Below are 22873 nucleotides of genomic sequence, written 5' to 3'. Positions count from 1 at the left end.
ATGGAAATAAAATTATTACAAATCTAGTTGCTGCTGTGTATAATGCCCTGCTAAATAGATGTCTTCATTTTGTATATAATAATAGCTGAGCTACAATTAATTACCAGGAGCTGATCCTTTTGGGTTTCCAACACTAGATCGTCCTTGGGATGATGGGAGTAATAGTTTAGATAATGCCAAGAGAAGACTAAGAGCTGCCTTTGAATTCTTTACAAAACTTGGGGTCAAGTATTGGACTTTTCATGACAGGTACACATTTGATTCTATTATAACTTTGAATCCTTTTAATAACTATAAAACACATGAGCTATCTTATCTTGTCTTATAAAATGCAGATATTACTTCAAATAAGATGATTACAAGGATGTGTGTGTTAATTTAACAAACATTTGGTATTGAAAGGGGCATAACTTTTTATTAATATCCACATTGCTTCCCTTCATTTATGCTTTCTTTTGTACATTTATAATAGATAATATATAATTTTAATCTATTTGATGAATGAATTTTAAGAGACATTGCTCCTGAAGGAAAAGATTTAGCTGAATCAAATAAAAACCTGGATGAAATTGTGGAGTTAGCAGCAGAACTACAAAAGCAGACAGGAGTTAAGCTTCTTTGGGCAACATGCAACTTGTTTTCACATCCCAGGTTTTGAAATGTTTTACTTTTTTCTTTGTATTATTGCTAAAGCCATTAAAAAGGAAGAGAACAGCTTTGCTTTAAAACTTTAATTTTTTGTCCTTTAGATTTATCACAAACAAAAGAATCTATATTGTAAATATATTCTCCATCCCTAGGTATATGAATGGAGCAAGCACTAATCCAGATGCCCATGTTTTTGCATACGCTGCAGCTCAGGTGAAAAAAGGCCTTGATGTTGCACTGAAACTAGGAGCGGAAAATTATGGTTTGTTTTGAAATAACACAGACATACAACTTAATTTGAAATTAAATTATTTAACTATAACATAAGTAATTAAAAAATCTCTAGAATAAGCATCTTCTTCATCTCAAGAAAATGCCAGGATAGATAATTACAAATTAAATGTATGTAAAACACAAACCTGTAACTTACAAATTTAAAAAGCATAATCCATTTTTTTATTCCACATGCTAGGACAAAGACATAAGATATTATTCTCTCTAACTGCATTTGAACACAGGATGTATTGCCTTATGTTAAAAAAATCAACAAATGATGTAGTTCAATTTAGATAATTGCCATCATAAAATGAAAAAAAAATTTGATTAACAGGATATGCACAGGTGTTAATAATATTTTGTGTATGTAAATTATACAACTAGATAAATATTTTTTAGAACACATACTTACATGAAAGAAAATTCTATGAATAATTTCCAGTTTTTTGGGGAGGTAGAGAAGGTTTCCACTCTTTGCTGAATACCAATGTAAGAAGTGAATTGGATCACATGGCTACATTTTTCCGTTTAGCCATTGGTGAGTATTTTTTTTTAAATGAACATTTGAAACAGAAATAAGGTTTGAAAGATAAAATAATGTGTCATTTACTAAACATTTCAGCTTACAAGAAAAAGATTGGTTTTAAAGGTGTCTTTCTGATTGAACCAAAGCCAAAGGAGCCATCCAAACATCAATATGATTATGGTTAGCAAACATTAAATTATAAATCAATTTTATAGCAACATAATTACTATCAAATTAAAGAAGACAACATTTAAATGTAATTGCAAGTTTTGATTGACTGTAAAAAAAGTGTATTAATAAATGACAATTCATTTGCAAAGCTCAATAATGTCTTACATGTATATTGCTAAAAGTTTACTTTTAAATAGATGCAATGACGGTCATTGGTTTCTTGAGAACCTATGGATTAGCTAATGAAATCAAGGTAGGTCTATTGGCAGCCAGTCTTTGTGTAGTATAATTAATGTTTGAAGAAGACTTGTAACCTCATCACAGTTCAAAACTAGATATTACATGTTAATAGAGAAGAAGAACACAGTTTAATCCTAATGTCAACATATTTCAGCTTAATATTGAACCTAATCATACAACATTGGCTGGCCATGCTTATGAACATGACATAGTTATGGCTTCAGCGTAAGTTGCTTATTATCTTTCAATTTATACAAAATTAATTAATTCAAACATAATTTAGTAAAATGCAGAGAAAATAAACAAAATTAATGAAAAATATATACTTATCTACTTATTTTCATTATTATTTTTTTTAAAGTAATATAGTAATATTTTTTAAGATCTTTTTTTTTTAAACAAAGAATGCATTTTCCTTGACTCAATTCAAAAACAACAGCAACAAAAAAAAACAAAAAACTTTTTAGTTTGAATTCTATGAATTTAAAAGTTATTCAAATGTTGAGAAATGCAAAACTATTTTTTAGTTTTAATACATTTTATTAATTCCAAACATATTTTAAAAATCTTCCAATATAGCTTTAATATGCTTGGTTCAGTTGATGCTAATACAGGCTCACCAGATTTAGGCTGGGACACAGATCAGTTTCCAATGGATATAAAAAATGCAACCCTTCTTATGCAGGTATTGTAAACTAAAACAATAATTTTCTCAATATATAAAAAAGTTCCAAATACTCATGACCAAATCTGTTCACATCTGTTGTGACTTTGTGTTTTGGTCATGTAGAAATGATTTTGTTTCATTAATGAACATTTATTTCATTTCAATCATCTCTTCATATATTTGGAGATGAGTAAATTGTCATAAGAAGCATTCTAGGAGACTGTGAGCTTTTCCTAAGGCTGTCTACTTAATTTGGGGTTGAAATATTTAGATAACGTAGTTTAGAAAACAGACTTGTCAACAGATGTGACAATTATTTGTTTTAAGGCTGAAAGAAACTTTTTCTATTTTAGAACTATAATTTCTACAATACTACTCATTCCCTTTCATGTGCTGGAAACAATGTAGGTCATATTAAAACAAGGTGGTCTACAACCTGGAGGCTTGAATTTTGACTGTAAAGTGAGGCGTGAGTCTACTGAACTCAAGGACATGTTTATTGCCCATATTGGTGTGTATTAACATTGTTACTTTAATGGCTAGTTTAAATACACACTTGGTTTTAAGACCTAAATAGGTTTTTAAAAGCTATCATGTTACTGATAAGCTTAGAACAATTTTTATTCTCAGCACAATAGAATGAGCAATGTTTTTTTTTTTAAGTCTTGGATGTTCCTTCAGAAAGGAAGATTATTATTAAGTCACAATCTAAAGGTTTGCAAAACTGTAGGGGATGGAAGTGAGAAACTCAGGACCATCATGATGACAATCAGAAGTGCCTATCACAAGACCAAGCAACTATCTTTGAGATGTTGGCAACCTTTTGCCAGTCCTTTTGTAAAGAACAATGTTTTTCATTTTGTTTACTAATACATACCTATACTTTAAAAAAGCAAAACTTCTTAGTAGATAAACAAATCTATTCTTATATTCTATTGGTAGGAGCTATGGACACTTTTGCCAGAGGCTTGAAATTGGCAGCCAGAATACAAGAGGATAACATTTTAAGTCAAGCTGTTGAAGTAAGATTCACTTTAGACAGTGTTGTTTTTTAATTACTTCAAAGGTATTTCTTCATGTGACCAACAAAATGTGATTAAAAATGTCATTACTTTTGTTTATCTTTCTCATTAGGAACGTTACAGTAGTTATAAATCAGGTATTGGAGCACAAATTGAAGCTGGGACCACAAGTTTAGAACAGCTTGAGGTACTAGTCTTTCTCATTTTTCTGTAATTGGCAAAGTATTTAAAACATGTAGCTTAAAAAGTTATTGTATAAGAGTCTCTGAGGTATGGAGTATCATAAGTATTTTTTTTTTATTTAGAAAAAAATGTATGAAATTTGTTTTTAGTAACATTAAGAAACATTTATATTTAATATTTCCAGGAATTCATCTTAAGCAATGGTGAACCAGCACGAATCTCTGGCCAGCAAGAGCATTATGAAAGTATTCTGAACTACTATATTTAAAGCCACATAGTCCAGAAAAATGGTTATAACTAAGATTAAGTACAAACATAATTATTGAAAAAAAAAAAAAAAAAAAGATTGTATTATTATTTCCCCCTGCCCCTGTATTTAAAAACAAATTGGCCATTATTTTTTTTATTAAATACTTTTTGTTTTGAACAATTTATGAATTTTTTCACAGCATGAAATTAGAAATGAACGTTTTCTGTGTTTCCATTTCTGTTTCCTCTAGCCATTACTAAAATTCTGAAGTGTAATATTTTGTGAATACTAGAGGCATAAACTTTCTCATTTTAAGTTGTATCAAACTTCATCTAAAACACTAAATCATATCAATTGCATTTTTTATTGACAATTGTCCCAAATATTAATTCAGAAATATTTTAAGGCAGCAAATAATATACAATATACATCATCTATAAAATATAAAGCACAATTTAATAAACGATACATTCTAGATTCCTGTATGTTGTGTGCAATTAGATGCAAAAGCAACACATTCAAAAGAAATCTAAAGATTATGATGTTTTGGTATAAACTTAACATTCATTTTGAGATTTTGTTTAGTCTTAATAATAAATCAATACATTCAGAACATAATTATCCTTCAAAACATTCCAATTTCTTGATTAAAGATAAGCATGAATTCTTTTGAAACAGTTCCTGAACAAATACATGGTGACTATGATAAGTACAAACACCAAAAAAAAAAAAACTTCATGGATTTAAGACAATGGGTCATGGTGGCTGAGCAGTAAAGACAGAGAGCAGTCTTGAGTTCTAATCCCAGTACAGACTGGGACTTGATTCTGAATTTTTAAGATGCCCCAACTCTAATGAACATCTGACTTGCATTGGAGAAATAAAGGTAATTGGTCTTTGTGCTGGCCATGTGAAACCATCCTTAACCATCAGCCCTAGAAACAGATGAGCTTTACATAATCTGCTCCCATAGACAGCATTGTGTGAAAGAGGATCTGAAGTGATTACTAAACCTTCAAACCAAGCAAAAATAATCCACCTTTAAGTCATACTCATTATTAGAAGGATAGTGCCACAATACACATTTGATACTAAGGACTTACTCAACAAAAGAATACCTTGAGAGGAATTTAAAAGATTCATTTATTTATCATAACGCCTGCTTTCAAAATTTGAATTTATTTATATCCAATGCTCATGGTACAAAAACAACAACTATTAACCACAGAAATTCATACAATGTTTTCATTCTAAATGTTTTTGTTCATTTTTGTTTATGACTTCTGGGAAACTAATGCTGACATCCCAACATCCTTTCTTATAGAAAAATGCACTCTCATTCTCTTTTTGTTTGAATCAAATCAAACACTTCATGAGTAACTTATATTTACGTTAGTAATACTTTTCAATAGTATAGAGTAAAGTCGCTATATAGATATAGACATCAAGATCTAGTAGAAACTTTTATTTTATCTAGACTAAATCTGGAGAAAACAATATTCTTAAATTTCTCATTCAGAATTACCAAAAATTGGTGATTGACAACATATTAAACTCTCTTTGTATATCTGAAATATTAACATTATCTTTTTATAACCAGATCTGAAAAAAAAAAAATAGTTTTCATTTTATTTTTGTAAAATTTACTTAGCATGTAAAGAATGAAAGAATTTGCAATTCATTGAGACAAAATCTTTTTTTTTTCAATGCAAACAATATCACCAGGATAATTGGGTAAACAAAACCAATAGAACAAAAGCAACAAATATATAGAGCATTAGGTAAAAGAAAACCCTACAATTTGAAATATGATAGTCTTAGAACTTCTTTTAAAGTAATAATCATTGGGAATGAAAATACTCTACTTTTGGATAAATAAATCTGTTCCATTAACAATTACAATACAAAGATAAAAATGAAAAAAAAAAAGAAAAACATTTTAAATGCTTTTTGCCATGAAATCTTTCACATAAATTGATTTGTACACTTTATTTAAAACAACAAAACTAATATCTGAAGAATAAATGCTTAATTGTTACAACATAATGGCCTTCATTACACAAGTAAATTCTCAGTTTATGAGTATAGAACAAAACATAAATGTAATGATAATAGCTAATATGGCACATCAATAAGTTTGTTAAGATTTTATTTTGAAATATAACCTATGGAGTAACAAAACAATATTTCTTTTTATTTTACAACAAAAAAGTGAAAGATAATTCTGTTAGACAACAAATAAATACTGCCAATTAACATTTTCTCCAATGGAGTTTCATTAACTATATGCAAAATAATTTAATGACACAATTACAAAAGTTATGTCTGTAAAGACAAATCCTTCAAAATAAGTCTGAATATAAACATGGAAGATTTTACCTGTGTCAAAAAAAGTATTCAAAGTAATGTAAATATATTTCACCAGCAGTCCATTCTTGTTCTCTACAGTGTCATGAGATTCAAAGGGCTACTGCAGCTTTCCTCACTATAAAAAAAAAGCATTTTGTTTACTTCTCAAGTGACACATGGGCAGCAAAAGACTGATGTGTTCAGGCTGTTTAACATTGTGGACTAAGCAATGCCTTAAAAGGCATTGAAGAGAGAGAAGCTGTGAACAAATGAACTTCTGATTTTATCTAATACAGCAAAATATTTGGTTCTTATGTTTTTGTATCTTAATTCCAAGTATTTCAAACACATACAAATCAACTGTTATAAAACTTGTATAATCAATAAACAGATCTCTAATCAATAATACAATAGCAAGGTTTTCATGTTTGCCTGGCTTTTGTTTCAAGACACCTTACTTTGGAAAATAATGAGTGCTGCCAAAAAAATTCCCAATAAACCAGTGTGTGTGTATTTTAGTTAATCATTGAAGTCTGTTCCAAAGTAGCGATCCCCAAAATTACCTGAAAGAAATATTAATTTCAAAGTCACAAATAAAGATACTACAAAAAAATTGTTTTAAAAAAAGTGAAATTGTTTATATTTAGCATATGTATATTGTATTAATGTACCCAGCCTTACAAGAACAAACCTGTCTGCCAGAAAAAAAGGTTCAAAGATGTAACACTGATTGTCTATAATTGTAGATCTTGTCTATCTTTTGCACAGACTTTATTGCATTTCATGGGACCATTCACAGAAATTTTTCCTAAGTTTTTGCTGTAGTTTTACTATCACATTGATCATGCAATAATGCACTAGTTCAGAAGGTTTTAAAAGCTTATGTAGTGTTGTTTAAATAAATAAACATTTGACAGAAATCAAATACATTTTAAAATCTTTGATTCAATTCTTTCACAAATTCATGCTTATGGTAAAGTTTCTATGTTTCTAACTGTTTACTCTGGCAGATGACTTAAAAACTAATGGGATTATCAAAGATCTGACTAAATGTTTTCACTGGAGAGGCACTTTTCAACTCTCTTAGTCTGTTCAAAAGGTTGCAGAGCATCAACAAAGAAAATAAATAATAAATTAGTTCATAGCACTTTTAAGCAATCTCAAATCACCTTTAATTTTATGGCACAACAAAACTTCTATTGACAAAATCTACATTTGTGCATATGAGACTGAAACCTTTTAATAAAATGATTACTATTTCATAGATGATGTGACTCACCAAGTCCAGGTAATATATGAAAATCTTCATTCATTTCCTTATCTACAGCCGTTGTCACTATTTTCACTTTAGGGAATGCATATGCCACAGTATGGACACCTTTGAAACAGAAGTAATAATGGATTTAAATGAATATACAAGCAATAAGAATATGACAATGTTGAATACTTTAATTAACGAATAATAGTAATATGTTATGTGAACTCCATAGCCTCAGGTATTGCTGAATATTTTCTTTAAATATATACATTTCAAGACCTCAATAATTTTATTTTGTCTAGCCAAACCAATGAATAATAATAATCATAGTTTTAATACTTTACAAACCAAACTTTTTTATATATTATTCAAATGTGATGGATGCTTGACTTGATAAAACAAATATTCAACAAAGAAAATTTTTTAACACATTCATCTGTATGACAAGAAATTTTTAAATAAATAAATATTAATTGTAGAAAAATCACAATCTTTTTTTTTCTTAGGGAAAAATATTTTTTTTCTTCTAACTATACAAGAAGAGACTAAGCCTAGAAAGTAAGTTGTATAAAATAGTGTCATTTCAGACAATAGTTAGCAAACGCTCATCTCTGTTTCCAGTATTATATGTGTGTACCTGATTCAGCCATCAACAAAGAACACAGGAATATTTTCTCTTCTGGAACATCATGGTCAAGAAGCACACGAATGGCCATCATGGCTGCAGCACCAGTAGCTACTGTAGCATCCAGTAGGAAGATGTAATGGTCTTTTATATCTCGGGGTAAGCGTGTATAGTGAAGCTGAAAGTCAGTACACAAAACCCAATATATAACATATTCAACATCGTCTTCAGTTTAAAATATCCATACATTATAGGCCAACTCTCAATTAATAGTACAGATGCATATTTAAATAAGTGTTTGATATATTCAAACTAATAGAATAAACTATAGTAGACAGAATTGTACCTCTGGTTCCCCTGTATCTAGATTGGTCTGGATCAAAATTTTACCAATGCTCACATCTTTACATACTTCACACAAAGCTTGTTCCATGGTCTCTCCAGCTCTCAATATTGACACACCTGCTATCTATCAACATACACATATAAAGCTTTGTGAATTTGCATACTTTTTACTTCAAGTCTCTAGCAATTAATTTCAATAAGAATGAAACCATGAAGAGTTAGAACAAAAAAAAAAAGTGTAATCTTAAATGAGGCAAAAATATTTCATTCAAATTACAAACATAAAAAAAAAGCATGAAATACAAGATTACAACGAGAGTTTGTGTTACACAAATTCAGAGGCGGCCCCCGTCGAAGTCGGATCCCTGTCGGATCTGCATATTCGAAAAATAATATTCAAGAGGTGATTTAATTTTGATGGTCAAAAGTAATAATGTTTCAAAGATTCATTTGCCGTAAATTTAAATTAAATAAAAAATAGTAGATTAGTTTTAGTATATTATAACATTGCAATATTGATCAAAACGTTTGGAAATGAAAATCTACACTTTTTTTTTACACTTTAAGTTTAGAAATTTTCTTCTTCTTCTTCATCGTTCTCATTGTTATGTTGGAGTGTTTATATGACTAGACCAATACATGAGATGAACTGCGCAGTGGTTTCCAAATCAGGGAGCTCTCAATATAGTTTTCTTTCTATTGGGGTGATTTGGGGCCAATGTCTTATACGGGCCTCTTGGTAGAGAGAGCAGTTTTGGAGGACGTGGTCGGCATTTTCTGGTGATACTCCACATGGGCAGATTTCACTGGTTCCAATTTTGAGCTTCCGGAACATGTGTTGTCGCATTCTGTTGTGTCCGGTCCTGAGTCGAAAGATTAGACGTTGGTCTTGTCGGGATAGCTTATAGTAAGCATCATCTTTCTTGTGATTTGGATGGGAGCTCGTCCATTTCTCATTTATTTTATCTACAATTAATTTCTTCATTTCTTCTGGATAGAGTGCAGAGTTTACTTGTGAGTTTGTTCTCCCACTATTGGCGAGTAAGTCAGCCTTCTCATTTCCTGCTAGTTGTATGTGAGCTGGTATCCATTGAATAACAGTTTTTTTGCTGTTGTGGTTGAGCTTTGTGAGTGCTGTTCTGAGGTTTTTAATATAAGGGGAATCAGAGTTTTGCAGGCTTTGGAGGGTTGTTTTTGCGTCTGTTAGAAAGACAATCTGACTGTGAGGGGAACTTGGATGATTTGCTAGCATGGTAGCAGCTAGTGCTAGTGCTTCCCTTTCTGCTTTGTGACTGTCAGAGAGCTCTCCAGTTGCAAAGGATTTTTCTAGTTTTCCTCCATCTGGCCATTCGATAAGTATTCCAGCTCCTCCATTTGTGGTGGCTTTATGGGATGAGCCATCCGTGTAAACTCTGATCCACTGATTGCTAGGGTAATTGGTATGTAGAAAACAGTTCACTATTTCCTTGAGCTCTGTTGGTCTGTAATCAGATTTTCTTTTTATGTTTTCAATATGGTCCCTTATAGTAGGAAGAGGGCTTTCGTCCCAGGGTGGAGATTCATTATAGTGTATCGAGGATTCCAGAGTAATTTTTTCAAGTTGGTGTTTCTTTTTTAGGTTTAAGTTTAGAAATTGAAATTCTACATCTTAATCTAGTCTATTTTAGTCTAAACTAGATCTAGAATTTTTCTAGATCTAGACTCTAAAATAATTTTAATTAGAATATAAATCCAGATCTAGATATACTGTAATAAAAATCTAGATCTAGTTTAAAAAAATCTAGATTAGATCTAAATCAAGATATCATTCCTTTTTTAAACGCGAGTCACATAACGAGGCTTAATAAACATTACTATACCGAGTTCTTTTTTCATTTCATTTGAAGAATTAATTCCATATAACGTCAGAGGGGAAAAAAACACCACGTCACACGGCCTAGCTAGACTAAAAATCGCCTTCATCATTACGAGCCATTTATCGAGTATTCATAGACTTTGGTGCACCGAGTGCGTTCTTTAAGCATTTCATTTAAAGAATTCATTCCTTATGACGTCAAGGAAAAAAACAACACTACGTCACACGGCTTAGTTAGACTAAAATATGTTTTCATTAATCCGATAAATTTTTCGAGGGTTAATAGACATTGGTGCACCGAGTGCGTTCTTTTAACATTACATTTAAAGAGTCCATTCATATGACGTCAAAGAAAAAAATTCCATTACCTCACAATAGGAGGCTAGTACCGGTACCATAAAAAAATGTCTTTATTTACACGAGATATTTAACGAGAGTTCATAGACATTGGTGCACTGAGTTCTAATAGAATTTATTTAAAAAGGATCAAAGCCGCATTGTTTTTGCGTTTTGTCTGTCAGTCGGTCTGTCCGTCATCTTGATATAAAAAAAAACAACAACTAAAAGTTATTAAAAATTGATTAACCTTTATTCTACGTTTCAAAACATCGCAATAATTTTTAGGTATGAATACAATTGAAAAGTTTATATAATAGATTGTTCCGGATGTTTGTATAAATAGTAAAAGAAAAAGAGAATTTCAGATAAATGAAATACCGTTAATTAAATTTTTTGGATGGTCTCGTATAAAAATTAGATGTACTACAGCCATGTGGAGAGATTTTCATACCTTACTTTGGTGTTTGGATTCTGTTTTCCTTAAAAATCGGAACATAATATTAACGATAATTAGATTTTTTAATGTTTTAGGTAGAAAGTTAAATGTACTGTAAGAGAGTAGTGAGTTTAAATATTTTTCATAAAAATCAGTAAAAACATTATTTCGTAAATGAGAAGATTATTTGTTTATTAATTAGAAGAGGGAGTTCAAACAATTATTTGGCGTTAGTAGATTTTTAAATAAATTCGGAAATTTCTGGCGACGATTTGTAAGAAACAAAATCCGGAACTTTCTTTATCGATTACAAAACTTCTATGTTATGTTTCAGCAAGAAAATTAAATGTCTAAAAAGTAATTTTCAGTAATCAATTCTAGTAAATTACTTTTTTTTAAAGCCCTGAACAACCTATTGTCGATATTTTTAAAATTTGTTTAAAGATGAAAATACGGAACAATTTGATATTGATAACCAAATTATAGTGACGCATTGTCAAATAATATAAGTGTAATATTAGTAAATTATGCGATTTCAAACAATCATTAGGCATAATTCATGTTTTATAAAACAATATCCGGAACATTTTTACACTTAATGAAATATAAGTCAGTATAGAGATTTTGATTTAGCATTAATATGCTATTTACATAAAAAACGGAACAACATATTATTGATAATGTGTTTTTGCAACGTTTATGCATGGAAATGGAATGTAATATAAATTAGAAGAGCAAACAAACATTTGTTTGGGTTGATTAGTTTTGCACTTAAAAATCCGGAACAATAAATTTTTTTAGATACTTAAAACTATTGAGATGTTACGGGAGGAACATTAAAGGGTAAATCAGATTTTCAATAGCTTTAAGAGTTCTAGTTTTTTTAATCTAATCGTGACGGACAGACCGACCGACAGACAAAACGCACAAAAATAATCTTTTTTCAGATGGGGGCACTAAGCAAAAAATAAATAAAATCTGATTTTTTAAAAAAGTTTAAGGAATTGGTTTAGCACCTGGTCATATTGCGAGGTTACGCTACTGCACGAAAATCGCTGCATAAAAAGTCCATTTAAAAAAATGTGCGTGATATTTACATACAAAGTGCATTATTAGCCTTTATAAACAAATAGAAATGTTTTCTTTTAATTTTAGCACCTAGTTGACCAGAAAAAACATCTTTAACTATTATTTATATTTGTTGTAAACATTTCCTGTACATTTTAAAAATATATTTGACTTAGTGATACTGAAAATACACAAAAATTGTCCATCTTTGTTAGCATATTGTAACATTGCCTCCCTTGCATTTACGTAATTGTTTTAGAATTGGTGTATTTTTATGAAAAAATCGCTTGCATAATTAATTTTATAAATTAAACGGTTTGCTTTTAGAAAACCAAAAGTAGCCGTTGCACCTAAACTTTTCAAGCCGCATTTAATGATGAAATAATATTTTTCATATCTCTTATAGTTTTCGAGATCTGAGTGTGACAGACGATCAGAAGGACAGACAGACAGACGGACATTTTGCACAAACCTAATAGTGGCTTTTTCCCCTTATGGGGGCCGCTAAAAATGGCAGTAAACAGGCTTCCTAAATATTTAACAATAATAGTAGAAATCTTTATCTTTGAGTAATTTTGTTTTATTACACTTAACTATACATTATTAGCACACAAATATACCATATCACAGTTGCACTTTTCATCATAATGTAAAATTTACATCAGAACGTTGGATTGTTCTCAATTTAATTGCTAAGGGAATAATTTTACATTACTAGAAGCCAGTTTTGCCACAGAAAGCAATTAACTAAAGCAACACAATTATAATATTGTAGCTAACCTTTTCAACAGCAATACGTTTGCCATTGTAAGTCATAGACTGAGGTAACTCAACAACAACATCCTAAAAAAAAAAAATGATGAAAATTAAAAAAAAAAAAGACAAAAAAAAAAAAAAAAAAAAAAAAAAAAAAGGACATGTATTTTATAAAAAAAAAAACTTAAGTACTTTACCTTAAAAGGTAACATTGATATAGCAAATTCAAACAACAGTCGCATTAGCCTCTTAGAATAAAAAATAAATTCATCTCGGGATGTACCTCGATCTCTGAAAGAATTCCAATAGCAAAAAAAAAATAAAATATTGTTACAATGATTTACAAAATAATAAATATCTTTCTATTTTATATTTATAATGATAATTACAACAGCATACAAAAAAGCATCTCACCGTATAAATGAGTGCATGCCATTGACTTGAGGTGTTTTCTCTAAGATGTGTAATGATTCTGGCATTGGTTGACCATTGTGAGTAGACTGAGCTAGTTTTGACCTCAACTTGAACCCTCTCTTTAAAAAAAGTTAGTTTTATTTAGATTAACTTCTCAATACAATAACAAGAATTTATTTTATATGTATTGAAAATCTATGCCTAGCATACATTAAATATTAGCAATACATAACTTTTTTTTTCCAGAAACTTCATAGACAATTTTGGCCCTTCACAACAATTTTCATTTCAAATAACCACGTGTTAAATTTAAATAAAAGTAAAAAGGGCTATATATTTTATTTCAATACTTTGGTGAGTTGGTCTGCATTTCTACTTAGAAAAGAAAGTAATTTTTTCTACTCACAGCCTGAAGTTGATTATGAACATGGAGAACAATTAAATTAATGGCCACATCATTTTCACCCCCTCTGGGTACAATGATGTCAGCAGATCGCATGGACGGTTCTATGTAGTGTTCAAAGGATGGCTTGACAAACTTCATATACTGTTTTAATACACCCTGTGGATCACGACCTCGCTCCGCAATATCTCTCCTTAGTCTCCGTGCAAGTCTCACATCAGAATCTGTGTCCACAAATACTTTTATGTCCATCAGCTAATAAAGAAGATATTTTAAATAAAAAACATTAAAAACAATTACAGTTAATATATTAAATCAAAAATGTTTTAACATCTTTTTTTGACAATATCTTAATCTAGTTAAAATAGAATGTAAAGCTACAAACCTTAAGAAGTTCAGCGTTGACAAAGGCCATGATCCCTTCAAAGATGACAACGTTAGCACCATATATTGTCTTCTATTTAAAAAAAAATGTTCCTTAATGTTCATATGCTAAAATTATGATGATCAAATGTACCGAATAGGCTTTGATGAAAAACAAAAAAAGGGCAGTTAAGATGTTTATTTACCATTGCTTTTTCTCGAGCATGTGTTGCAAAGTTATAAACAGGAACATTGACATTTTTACCCTCTTTTAAGCGTGCTATTGTTGATACAATCAGGTCAAAGTCAAAGGCATCTGGGTGATCAAAATCGTATTCATTTCTGATAGCTTTCTCATGCTGTTCGTGGCTTAGCACCTGCAGAAAGTATAAAAGAAAAGCATTTTCTAATAAACCTACAGAAATTAATCATATGATAAGCAATAAAGTTTGTTTTCTTCATTTGAAAAGTAATTCAAATACAATATTTAAAAGGACATCTTAACCCAATAGCTTCTATTTCTGATTTGAAAAATCCTTCCCATACTATAAACATTGTAAGCTTCCAAAATTCACTCACTATATTTTGCTCTATGACACTCTTTATTCTTTGTAAGAAAAGCGAAAGTCAAAGTTAAATGAAGAAATCTTGGGACAGGTTGATACTTAATACTTGATAGTAAAATACTCTCACAAAAACAGCTCAAAAGGTTCTACTTAAAAAACTTTAAAAAAAAAACAAAACATTTTGACAAAATAATAAAATTTTAAGCTCTAATACTAATAAATAAATAAATAACTTTAAAAAATAGAATGATATGTGTAGTTAAACAAATATCTACTTTTAATACCTTTTGAATATAAAAGGCTTCAATAATATTCATTTTACTGGGTGGTGGTTTAAACACTGAGACTTGGGGCCTGTTCTTTTGAAAATTATTTTAAAATAATAAAAAAAAGTCACCACAGCCTAGTTCTGGTTCAAAACAAGTCATGATGAGCTCTTTGTATAGGAGAGTTTTAAAAACTGTTGCTAGCGTCCAAACAATTTACTCTGCTGTAGGATTTAAGCATAAAAGATACACTGTACTGCAGTAGGAGCTATTTGGTTAATATTAATACAAAATGTGGCTTACAGCTTTTGTTTATTATTATCAACTGCATACTTTTCTGTTGACAGTTATGAGTGGATAATTCAGTGAGTCTAATAATATATTTTGAAATCTCACCCACACAAAAACATAATAATGATAATAATAATTATAGATTTTATATAGAGCTACTTTCATGCTTATAGCATGCTCAGAGCGATATGGTCCAATCTTATTTGTGGACCACTGGGGGGGGGGGGGGGGGGATATTATCTGGGAGAAGGCTTTTCCGTGCTGCCTTTAAGCGCTCAGTAAACATAACTCTCCTCAAGTCGAACCCCAAGCCCCCTTCATAGGTAGCCAAGCCAAGTGTAATTAGCCTCTCGACCATGCATCCCACAGAAAAGATCCCATCTTCTTTTCTGAGAACTTCTCCTTTTGTCAAAACCACACCTTTTTTTTAAACATCAAGAAAATAAAAATTATGTGTTTTTCTGGTGTTATAAAATTTTAACTATTTGTTCTAAATCTAAATATTTAAAATATGGTGTTCTGATTTTAAAAAGAATGTTTTTGTTATGAACTTTTTAAAAAGAAAGGAGTGCCGTAGAAAAAATAAAAATAAAACCGAAATAAAAACATAAATTCTATATTCAAATTTCAACTTAATATGTGTTCAAAATGATAATGGATAATGTCTGTGAAATTAGTAATCATATTTTTTACCATTTTGAATGAAGAAATATCTCTAGCATTAAGTTTTAATAAATGTTGAAAGGACTGTTTGTAAAATGATTTTTTTTTTGTAAGTTTTAGTTTTGTTTCAACCTCTCAATCAAAACATTAATTGATGAAAAAGAAAATACCTTGTAAAATGAGTCCATGCTCACTAAACTAACCCAAGGGACATCTAGAGCTTCAATAATTTTTCTTGCAACAGTTGTCTTTCCTGATGCACTACCTCCACAAATACCTTGTTAATGTTGAATGGTTATACTTCTCAAATACAATTATTTGTATCATTAAAATAATAATGTAATAATAATTCTTATATAGTTTAAGAATATTAAATAAACATATATATCTATTTTTAACACTATTGCTTTTTAAGACATTTGTACCATACCTATAACAAAAGCATTAGTTAACTGTCCTTCCATATTATACCAGGGGGGGCGGCCAGCTGTATATAAAGTTCTTCTCCCATGAGTGTGCAGGACTCGCCGCTCTTCTGGTTTCGCTGATCCAGGAGGTGCTCTGATTCTTTTCTTGGAGGACACTTTTGAAGGACTTTTAGGCATCTTAAGGGGACCGTTGGGACTTGATGGGCTCAGATCAGTTACTATAGAAAGTGGTTTCATCTCATCTTCACCTTTACTATCATCCATATCATCTCCACTGTAATAAAAAAAAAAAAATTGTAGTAAAACTGTTCTAATGATTAAATTGAAATCAATGTAATTCTTTTATATGTTGCACACATAGTAATATAATTCATATGTTGTTGTTTTTTTTGTTACCAAATATACCTTTTCAGAATATTGGATATTGTCTTATGTATATAACATTCTTAAATTGTGCTTTACTGCACACAGCTCCCCATAGAGGTGTCATCTGGGGAGAAGACAATTTACAGGCAGGCGGAGTACATGTCCTGCCCATCATAATCGGGACCTTTTGCTGTCTGAGTGGATACTGTTCGTCTGTGACAGCTGTAGGATTTCAATGTCTATTATGTGGTCAAACCAATTCACTTAATGGATTTTGATTTTACTATACTAAACTTTTGAAAAAAAAAATACAAATTAATATAGACATACCAAACCCATACACACAAGTAATTCTTCTTCATTCTCAAGTAATGAAATTTAAAGTATCAGCACATTTTTAAAAAATCAACAGAACCATAAGGAAAAAATGATTTATAAACTTTTATGGTATTAGTAAAGGAGACTAAATAACTGGAAGTTTTTATATAATTTTTAGAATTCACATAAAAAATGCAGATCACAAATATATATATGTAATAATATCTGTTTTATCCTTAGTCAAATAGTTTTTTAAATATATTTTTTTTTATTTAATACAGTGTTTACTTGAAATAACAGACTTAAGCTTAAGGGGCTAAAAATTAGGGTTAGGATAGTTTAGAAGTTTTTATTTGAATAAACATTATAACACACATATAAGCTGGGCCAAGTGGCAAGGAGCGGCCATGATTGCATCCAGCAGCTATTCAGGCATTTGTAACTAATACACCATATTGCAGAAATTACAAAGACACCATTACAGTGTATCTAGCAACTTATCTAGACTGAAGACTAGCTAGATCTTCTATATAGATCTAGACTAGACTTAGAATCGTCTTAATTTATAACATTACTACTAACTATATCTAGATTCTAGAATAATCTAGATCTAAATAAAATTCTATTTTTCTAAGGGATTCTAACTAAGTAAGACTAGAATCTAGAACTAGAATTTTTGTCTAATGAACACCCCCTATTTTTTTATATTAGCGAACACCCCATCATATTTGTTAAAATGAGCCTTTATTTTGATACTTGGACTCAAAGTTCACTGGTAGGGCGTTGTCAATTTTTTTCTCTAGGACAGAAGGAGTGTAGGTCCTGGGTTAAGGAGATTTTTAGATCATTAAGGTATCAGTTAAACTTGACATATATAAATCTAATATTTACATTCTGACTTCATGTGAGAGATACAACAATAAAAAAAAATTAAAGGGGGGGAGGGGAGGAGTTAGACAATATGTATGAAAAAAATGTTATGGACTGGGGTGGGGGACAACAGACTCGCCATGAAATAAATACATGTGGATATCATTATGTAAAATGTTTTATTACATATTCGGATGTCGCTTCAGACTTCAAGATAATCTACTTCCTAGTCCAAGCCTGCCACAGGATGACAGCAGGTAGGGTATGAACCCAGGACCATTAAGATGACCAAATGACAGTCCAGTGTGCATATACCACATGACCAGGCAGTCATCCATTTGTTTTTGTTAGTGTAATGTCTTGAGTATGTGTTCACATCATTTATTGATTGATCAGGTCCAATTATAAACCATCATACTCATGGTGTGATACCAGTCTCAAATAATGAGTCAGAAACATATACTGATTTTATTACTTATTTATTATACAATTTATAATAATAATAATTTAATAATAATTAAATTTCTAAAGCGCTGTTAACAAACAAAATGTAGGCTCAAGGCACTGTAATGGACTTCATTCACCAATTGTAAACAAACAACATTTAGCCACTTGATAATATTGATACAACAATGAAAATTACGTATCATGTGACAGCCTTTATGGATTGCGTAATTTGTATATCTAGATCTATAGAAATGTTGTTTGTTTACGATTGGTGAATGAGGTCCATTGACAGCATTGAATGTAATAACATTACAAACACAAACTAATCTAAAAAAGTTTTAAACAGGTAGGGTATAGTAATAATAGTGTAGACTAGTTAATAGTTAATATAGAATAGATCTAGATTCTAGAATCTATAGTTTCTAGTCTAGTACAGTAGTAGATCTACTAGAGTCTAGTAATAATATAGTAAATTATAGGTAAGCTACTAGTCTCTACCCTATCTATTATAGATCTAGATCTCGCCTATATCTTATCTTATATAATACAGACGTTACTTCAAAAAAGAAGATGATTACGTCCTATGCGTCATGCATTTAGTCATGCATATTAACCAATGACTTAAACTCTGCCAAGTCACTGGTTTTCCTGGCTAGCTCAGGCACCCCATTCCATGCTCTAATAGCACTAGGGAAGAAGGAGTATTTGTACAAATTTGTCCTAGCATATGGGACGAGGAATGTGCCTTTATCTTTTTGTCTTTCAGAGTATTTTATTAAATTTTGTTTTTGTATTTGAAGATTACGGTTCAGTGTTTTATGTATAAATGCTACTTTACTTTTGAGTCTTCTGTCCTGAAGGCTTTCTAAATTTAGTGATTTTACTAAAGGTTTTACTCTAGTCAAATGTGAATATTCGTTTGTTATGAATCTCACTGCTCTATTTTGTGTCTGTTCCAGTTTCTTAATGTTTTCTTGAGTTGAGGGGTCCCAAACGGAGGATGCATATTCTATTATTGGCCTAACCAAGGTTAAATAACATTTTAGTTTTATGTTCTTATTTGATTTATAGAAATTTCTTTTAATAAATCCTATTGCTTTGTTTGATTTTTTTATAGTTTCATCAATATGTGGATTCCATGACAGTTTTTCATTTATTATAACACCTAGGTATTTTGCGTTTTTAGTCTGTGTTACTGGTTTGCCATGAATAAGATAAGTGGAATTAATTTGTTTTAGTTTTTTTGTTACTCTTAACAACTGACATTTTTCTGGGTGGAAAGACATGCTTCAATTTGATTCCCATTTCTGTAATTCATCTAATTCTCTTTGTAAAATATCTGGGTCTTGTGTTGTTTTTATTGTTCTATATATTATGCAATCGTCTGCAAATAATCTGACTTTTGTTCCTGAAGTAATGTAATTTGGTAAATCATTTATGTAAATTAAAAATAGTTGTGGACCCAAGACTGTTCCTTGAAGTAAGGTAAACCTGAGTTTACTGTTATCGGTGTTGATTTAGAGCCATTTATTATTACAGTTTGTTCTCTCCCTATCAGAAAATCTTTAATCCACTGATGCAGTGGACCATTAATGCCAAAATATTTTAATTTTTTAAGCAAACTATGGTGGTGAACTTTGTCAAAAGCCTTAGAAAAATCTAGTAAGATAGCATCTATTTGTTCACTATTATCTAAACCTTTTGAAAAATCATCAATTAGTCCTATTAGTTGTGTTTCACATGATCTATATTTCCTAAAGCCATGTTGGTGTGGTGTGAGGACATTATGTTTGTCTAAGTGGTTTATGATGTTGATACATATTATGTGTTCTAGGATTTTACATGTGATGCTGGTAAGTGATACTGGTCTGTAGTTTCCTGGGTCAGATTTTTCTCCTTTTTGAATAGGGGGGTGACATTAGCCTCTTTCCAGTCCTTTGGTACTCTGCCCTGGTTAAGTGAAGCCTGAAAGAGTATTTTGAACACTGGGGCTAGCTCATTGCTTAGTTCTTTGAGTAATCTAGCTGGAATACCATCAGGTCCAGACGCTATATTTGGTTTGGTGTTGGCTAATAGTTTTTGAATTCCATTTTCTACTATATCTTCTATGTTGTCTACTTGGTTCAAATTCAGTAATATGTCTTAGTCTCCTGGGGCTAAGAATGCTGATGCAAAGTATTTGTTTAGGATGTTTGCTTTAGTTTCATTATCATTATGTATTATGTTATGTTCATCTTTTAATGGCGCTATGCCTGTTGTTTCCATTTTCTTAGACTTAATGTATGACCATAGGTTTTTGTTGTTATCTTTAGATATTACATTGTTTATGTATTCACTCTGCAGCTGTCTGCTTACTTTTTGGGTTAAGTGTTTAATTTTTATATACTTTTTGTAAACTCTTTCTGCCTTAGTTTCTTTAAATTTTCTATATAGGTTTTCCTTCTGTTTACAAAGCTTCTTTAGTCTATTATTAAACCAGCATTTATTTATTTTGTTTGATGTGTATTTAGTTGGTATATGATTTTCTATAATGCTTTTAAGATGGTTTTTAATGAAATTCCAGAGGTCATCGACTGGTTGGTTAATGTCTTTTTCTAATAAGAAAGTTTAATGCAGCTTGGTGTAGTTGTGTTAGGTTACATTTATTCCAGAGTAGGATTTTTCTTTAGGGTTTTGTATTGGCTACTGCTTTTATCTGACTGTGTATTTTTATGATCTCATGGTCTGATAGACCAGGGATAAAATCATAATCAACTACTAATCCAGGTCTGTTGGTTAAGAAGAGATCCAATGTGTTGTTTAATCTAGTTGGCTTTTTAATGATTTGATCTAAACTTAGGTTGTGTAAAGTTTCTATGAAAAGCTCATTTATGTTCTTAAGGTTTTGGTGTTTATCTATGGTTAGTGTTTTCCAATTTATATCAGGTAGGTTGAAATCACCCATAATCCAAAAAACTGCATTTTTATTTGTCTCTTTAAGTTTAGTAATCTGATTACATAGTTCCTGCATGTATTCTAAACTAGAATTTGGTGGTCTGTAAATGCTGCCTATTATTAGGAATGTTGAGGTGGTATTAATTTTACAAAATGTTGATTCTATATTTTTTGAGTTAGGTAAGGTAATTTCTTCTGCTATAAGAGTGTTTTTTATTGCTAAAAGAACTCTTCCATGACTATCAGCCCTATCTTTTCTAAAAATTTCATAATTACTATTGAAAATTTCTGCATTATAAATTTCAGGATGTAGCCAAGTTTCTGTTCCTGCAATTATGTCTGGTTTCTCACATTCTAATAAAATTTCTAAGTCTGCTGTTTTCTTCCTAATGCTTTGAAAATTTATTACTAAGGTTTTAAGGTATTTTGGTATTACTTCTTTAGTAGGTTTGTTTAGTGAGGCTGTTGTATTAATTTTAGTAGATTTAGGTTTAACAGGAGTGGATCTGGCTAGTGGTTGGTGAGTTTGGTTTGGGATGGTGTTTAGGATGTTGTATGGGCTAGAAGTGTCTGCATCAAAGGAATCAAACAGTCCTGATGTAAACTGAGGTAACTCACACGGTACACAGTGCCATGATGCATCTTTGTTGCCTAAGGCATAATACACAGGTGTATTCATATGGAGACATGATGCATGGTACCATTCATCGCAGGTGTCACATGGCTTTCTGTTTCATGGTGCATACTTTTTTGCAGATTTTGCATCTATCTTTAGATCTAGGCCCTGGATTTGACTCTACATCTCCTGCTATTAATATTAGATCTAACTATTAATATATAATAATATTGGCTATTACTATTGTATGTAGACATTCAAATTGCCCACAATTGTAGATCTAGCAGCAGCACTAGCAGCATTCTAGCTAGTATCTACTTCAACTACTTGACTTTTTGGTCTACCGTCTAGAAAAAAAAAGTCAAATTATTAATTTATAGACTATAGACAGTGACAATAGTCACTAATATTGAAATTATTCACTATAAGTCTATAAGTATAGACTATACATATAGACGGTATAAACTATAGAATAGAATCTCTAGACTCTAGAGGAGATAGATCTACTGAATCTACATGATCTACTCATCTAGATTTAGATCTAGAAATTCTAGTTAAGTTAGTCTAAGTCTAGATCTCTAGTTACTAGTAGAATAATCTTAAATCTATCATTCTATGCCGTATGCGTATGCCTCTACCTCGTCCTCTATTCTCACTATCATCATCATGCTATGGCATTTTTTAAAGTAAAATAATTAAAAATATATCATTATATATATGATAATGTATCAGATCTAGACTCTTTTTATGCACCTGTCAGAAGCTGAACTTGTCATATTCATTGTTGTAAAAGCAAACACGTTTTCTGTCATTTTAGATCTAATTTAGACGAAACAAAGCTGAATTTATAAGCGTAATAGGCTAATAAGCCATAAGCAGTAGAAAAACAACTAGACTTATTTGTGAAAATCTAA

The 22873-nt window shown here is 30.7% G+C and overlaps 2 protein-coding genes across 2 annotated transcripts in view; one reads left to right on the top strand and one right to left on the bottom strand.

The window, feature by feature from the left end:
* LOC106069308 (uncharacterized) overlaps positions 1–7261 on the top strand; it is a 17143-nt gene extending 9882 nt beyond the window's left edge. The window contains exons 5-16 of the mRNA XM_056028751.1: positions 108–249; positions 514–651; positions 801–910; positions 1367–1462; positions 1547–1630; positions 1819–1874; positions 2016–2086; positions 2441–2546; positions 2937–3039; positions 3471–3550; positions 3663–3737; positions 3918–7261. Of these exons, the coding sequence (XP_055884726.1) occupies positions 108–249; positions 514–651; positions 801–910; positions 1367–1462; positions 1547–1630; positions 1819–1874; positions 2016–2086; positions 2441–2546; positions 2937–3039; positions 3471–3550; positions 3663–3737; positions 3918–4001 (1145 nt within the window). The 3' untranslated portion in view covers positions 4002–7261. The remainder of the gene's footprint in view (positions 1–107; positions 250–513; positions 652–800; positions 911–1366; positions 1463–1546; positions 1631–1818; positions 1875–2015; positions 2087–2440; positions 2547–2936; positions 3040–3470; positions 3551–3662; positions 3738–3917) is intronic.
* Positions 4332–22873, bottom strand: LOC106072507 (uridine-cytidine kinase-like 1). Its single transcript, XM_056028749.1, has 13 exons — positions 22713–22873; positions 16411–16682; positions 16151–16257; positions 14401–14571; positions 14217–14288; positions 13835–14086; positions 13429–13547; positions 13212–13305; positions 13039–13101; positions 8562–8684; positions 8228–8393; positions 7612–7710; positions 4332–6895 (listed from the first exon to the last, which is right to left on the bottom strand). Exons 1-13 carry the CDS (start codon positions 22769–22771, stop codon positions 6852–6854), a joined length of 1641 nt encoding a protein of 546 aa, XP_055884724.1. The 5' UTR covers positions 22772–22873; the 3' UTR covers positions 4332–6851.

This window comes from Biomphalaria glabrata, chromosome 5 (assembly GCF_947242115.1).
Source record: "Biomphalaria glabrata chromosome 5, xgBioGlab47.1, whole genome shotgun sequence".
NCBI classification, from domain to species: Eukaryota; Metazoa; Mollusca; class Gastropoda; family Planorbidae; genus Biomphalaria; species Biomphalaria glabrata.
The sequence above is the reverse complement of the archived record's forward strand: the minus strand, read 5'-3'. Positions and strand labels throughout refer to the sequence as shown.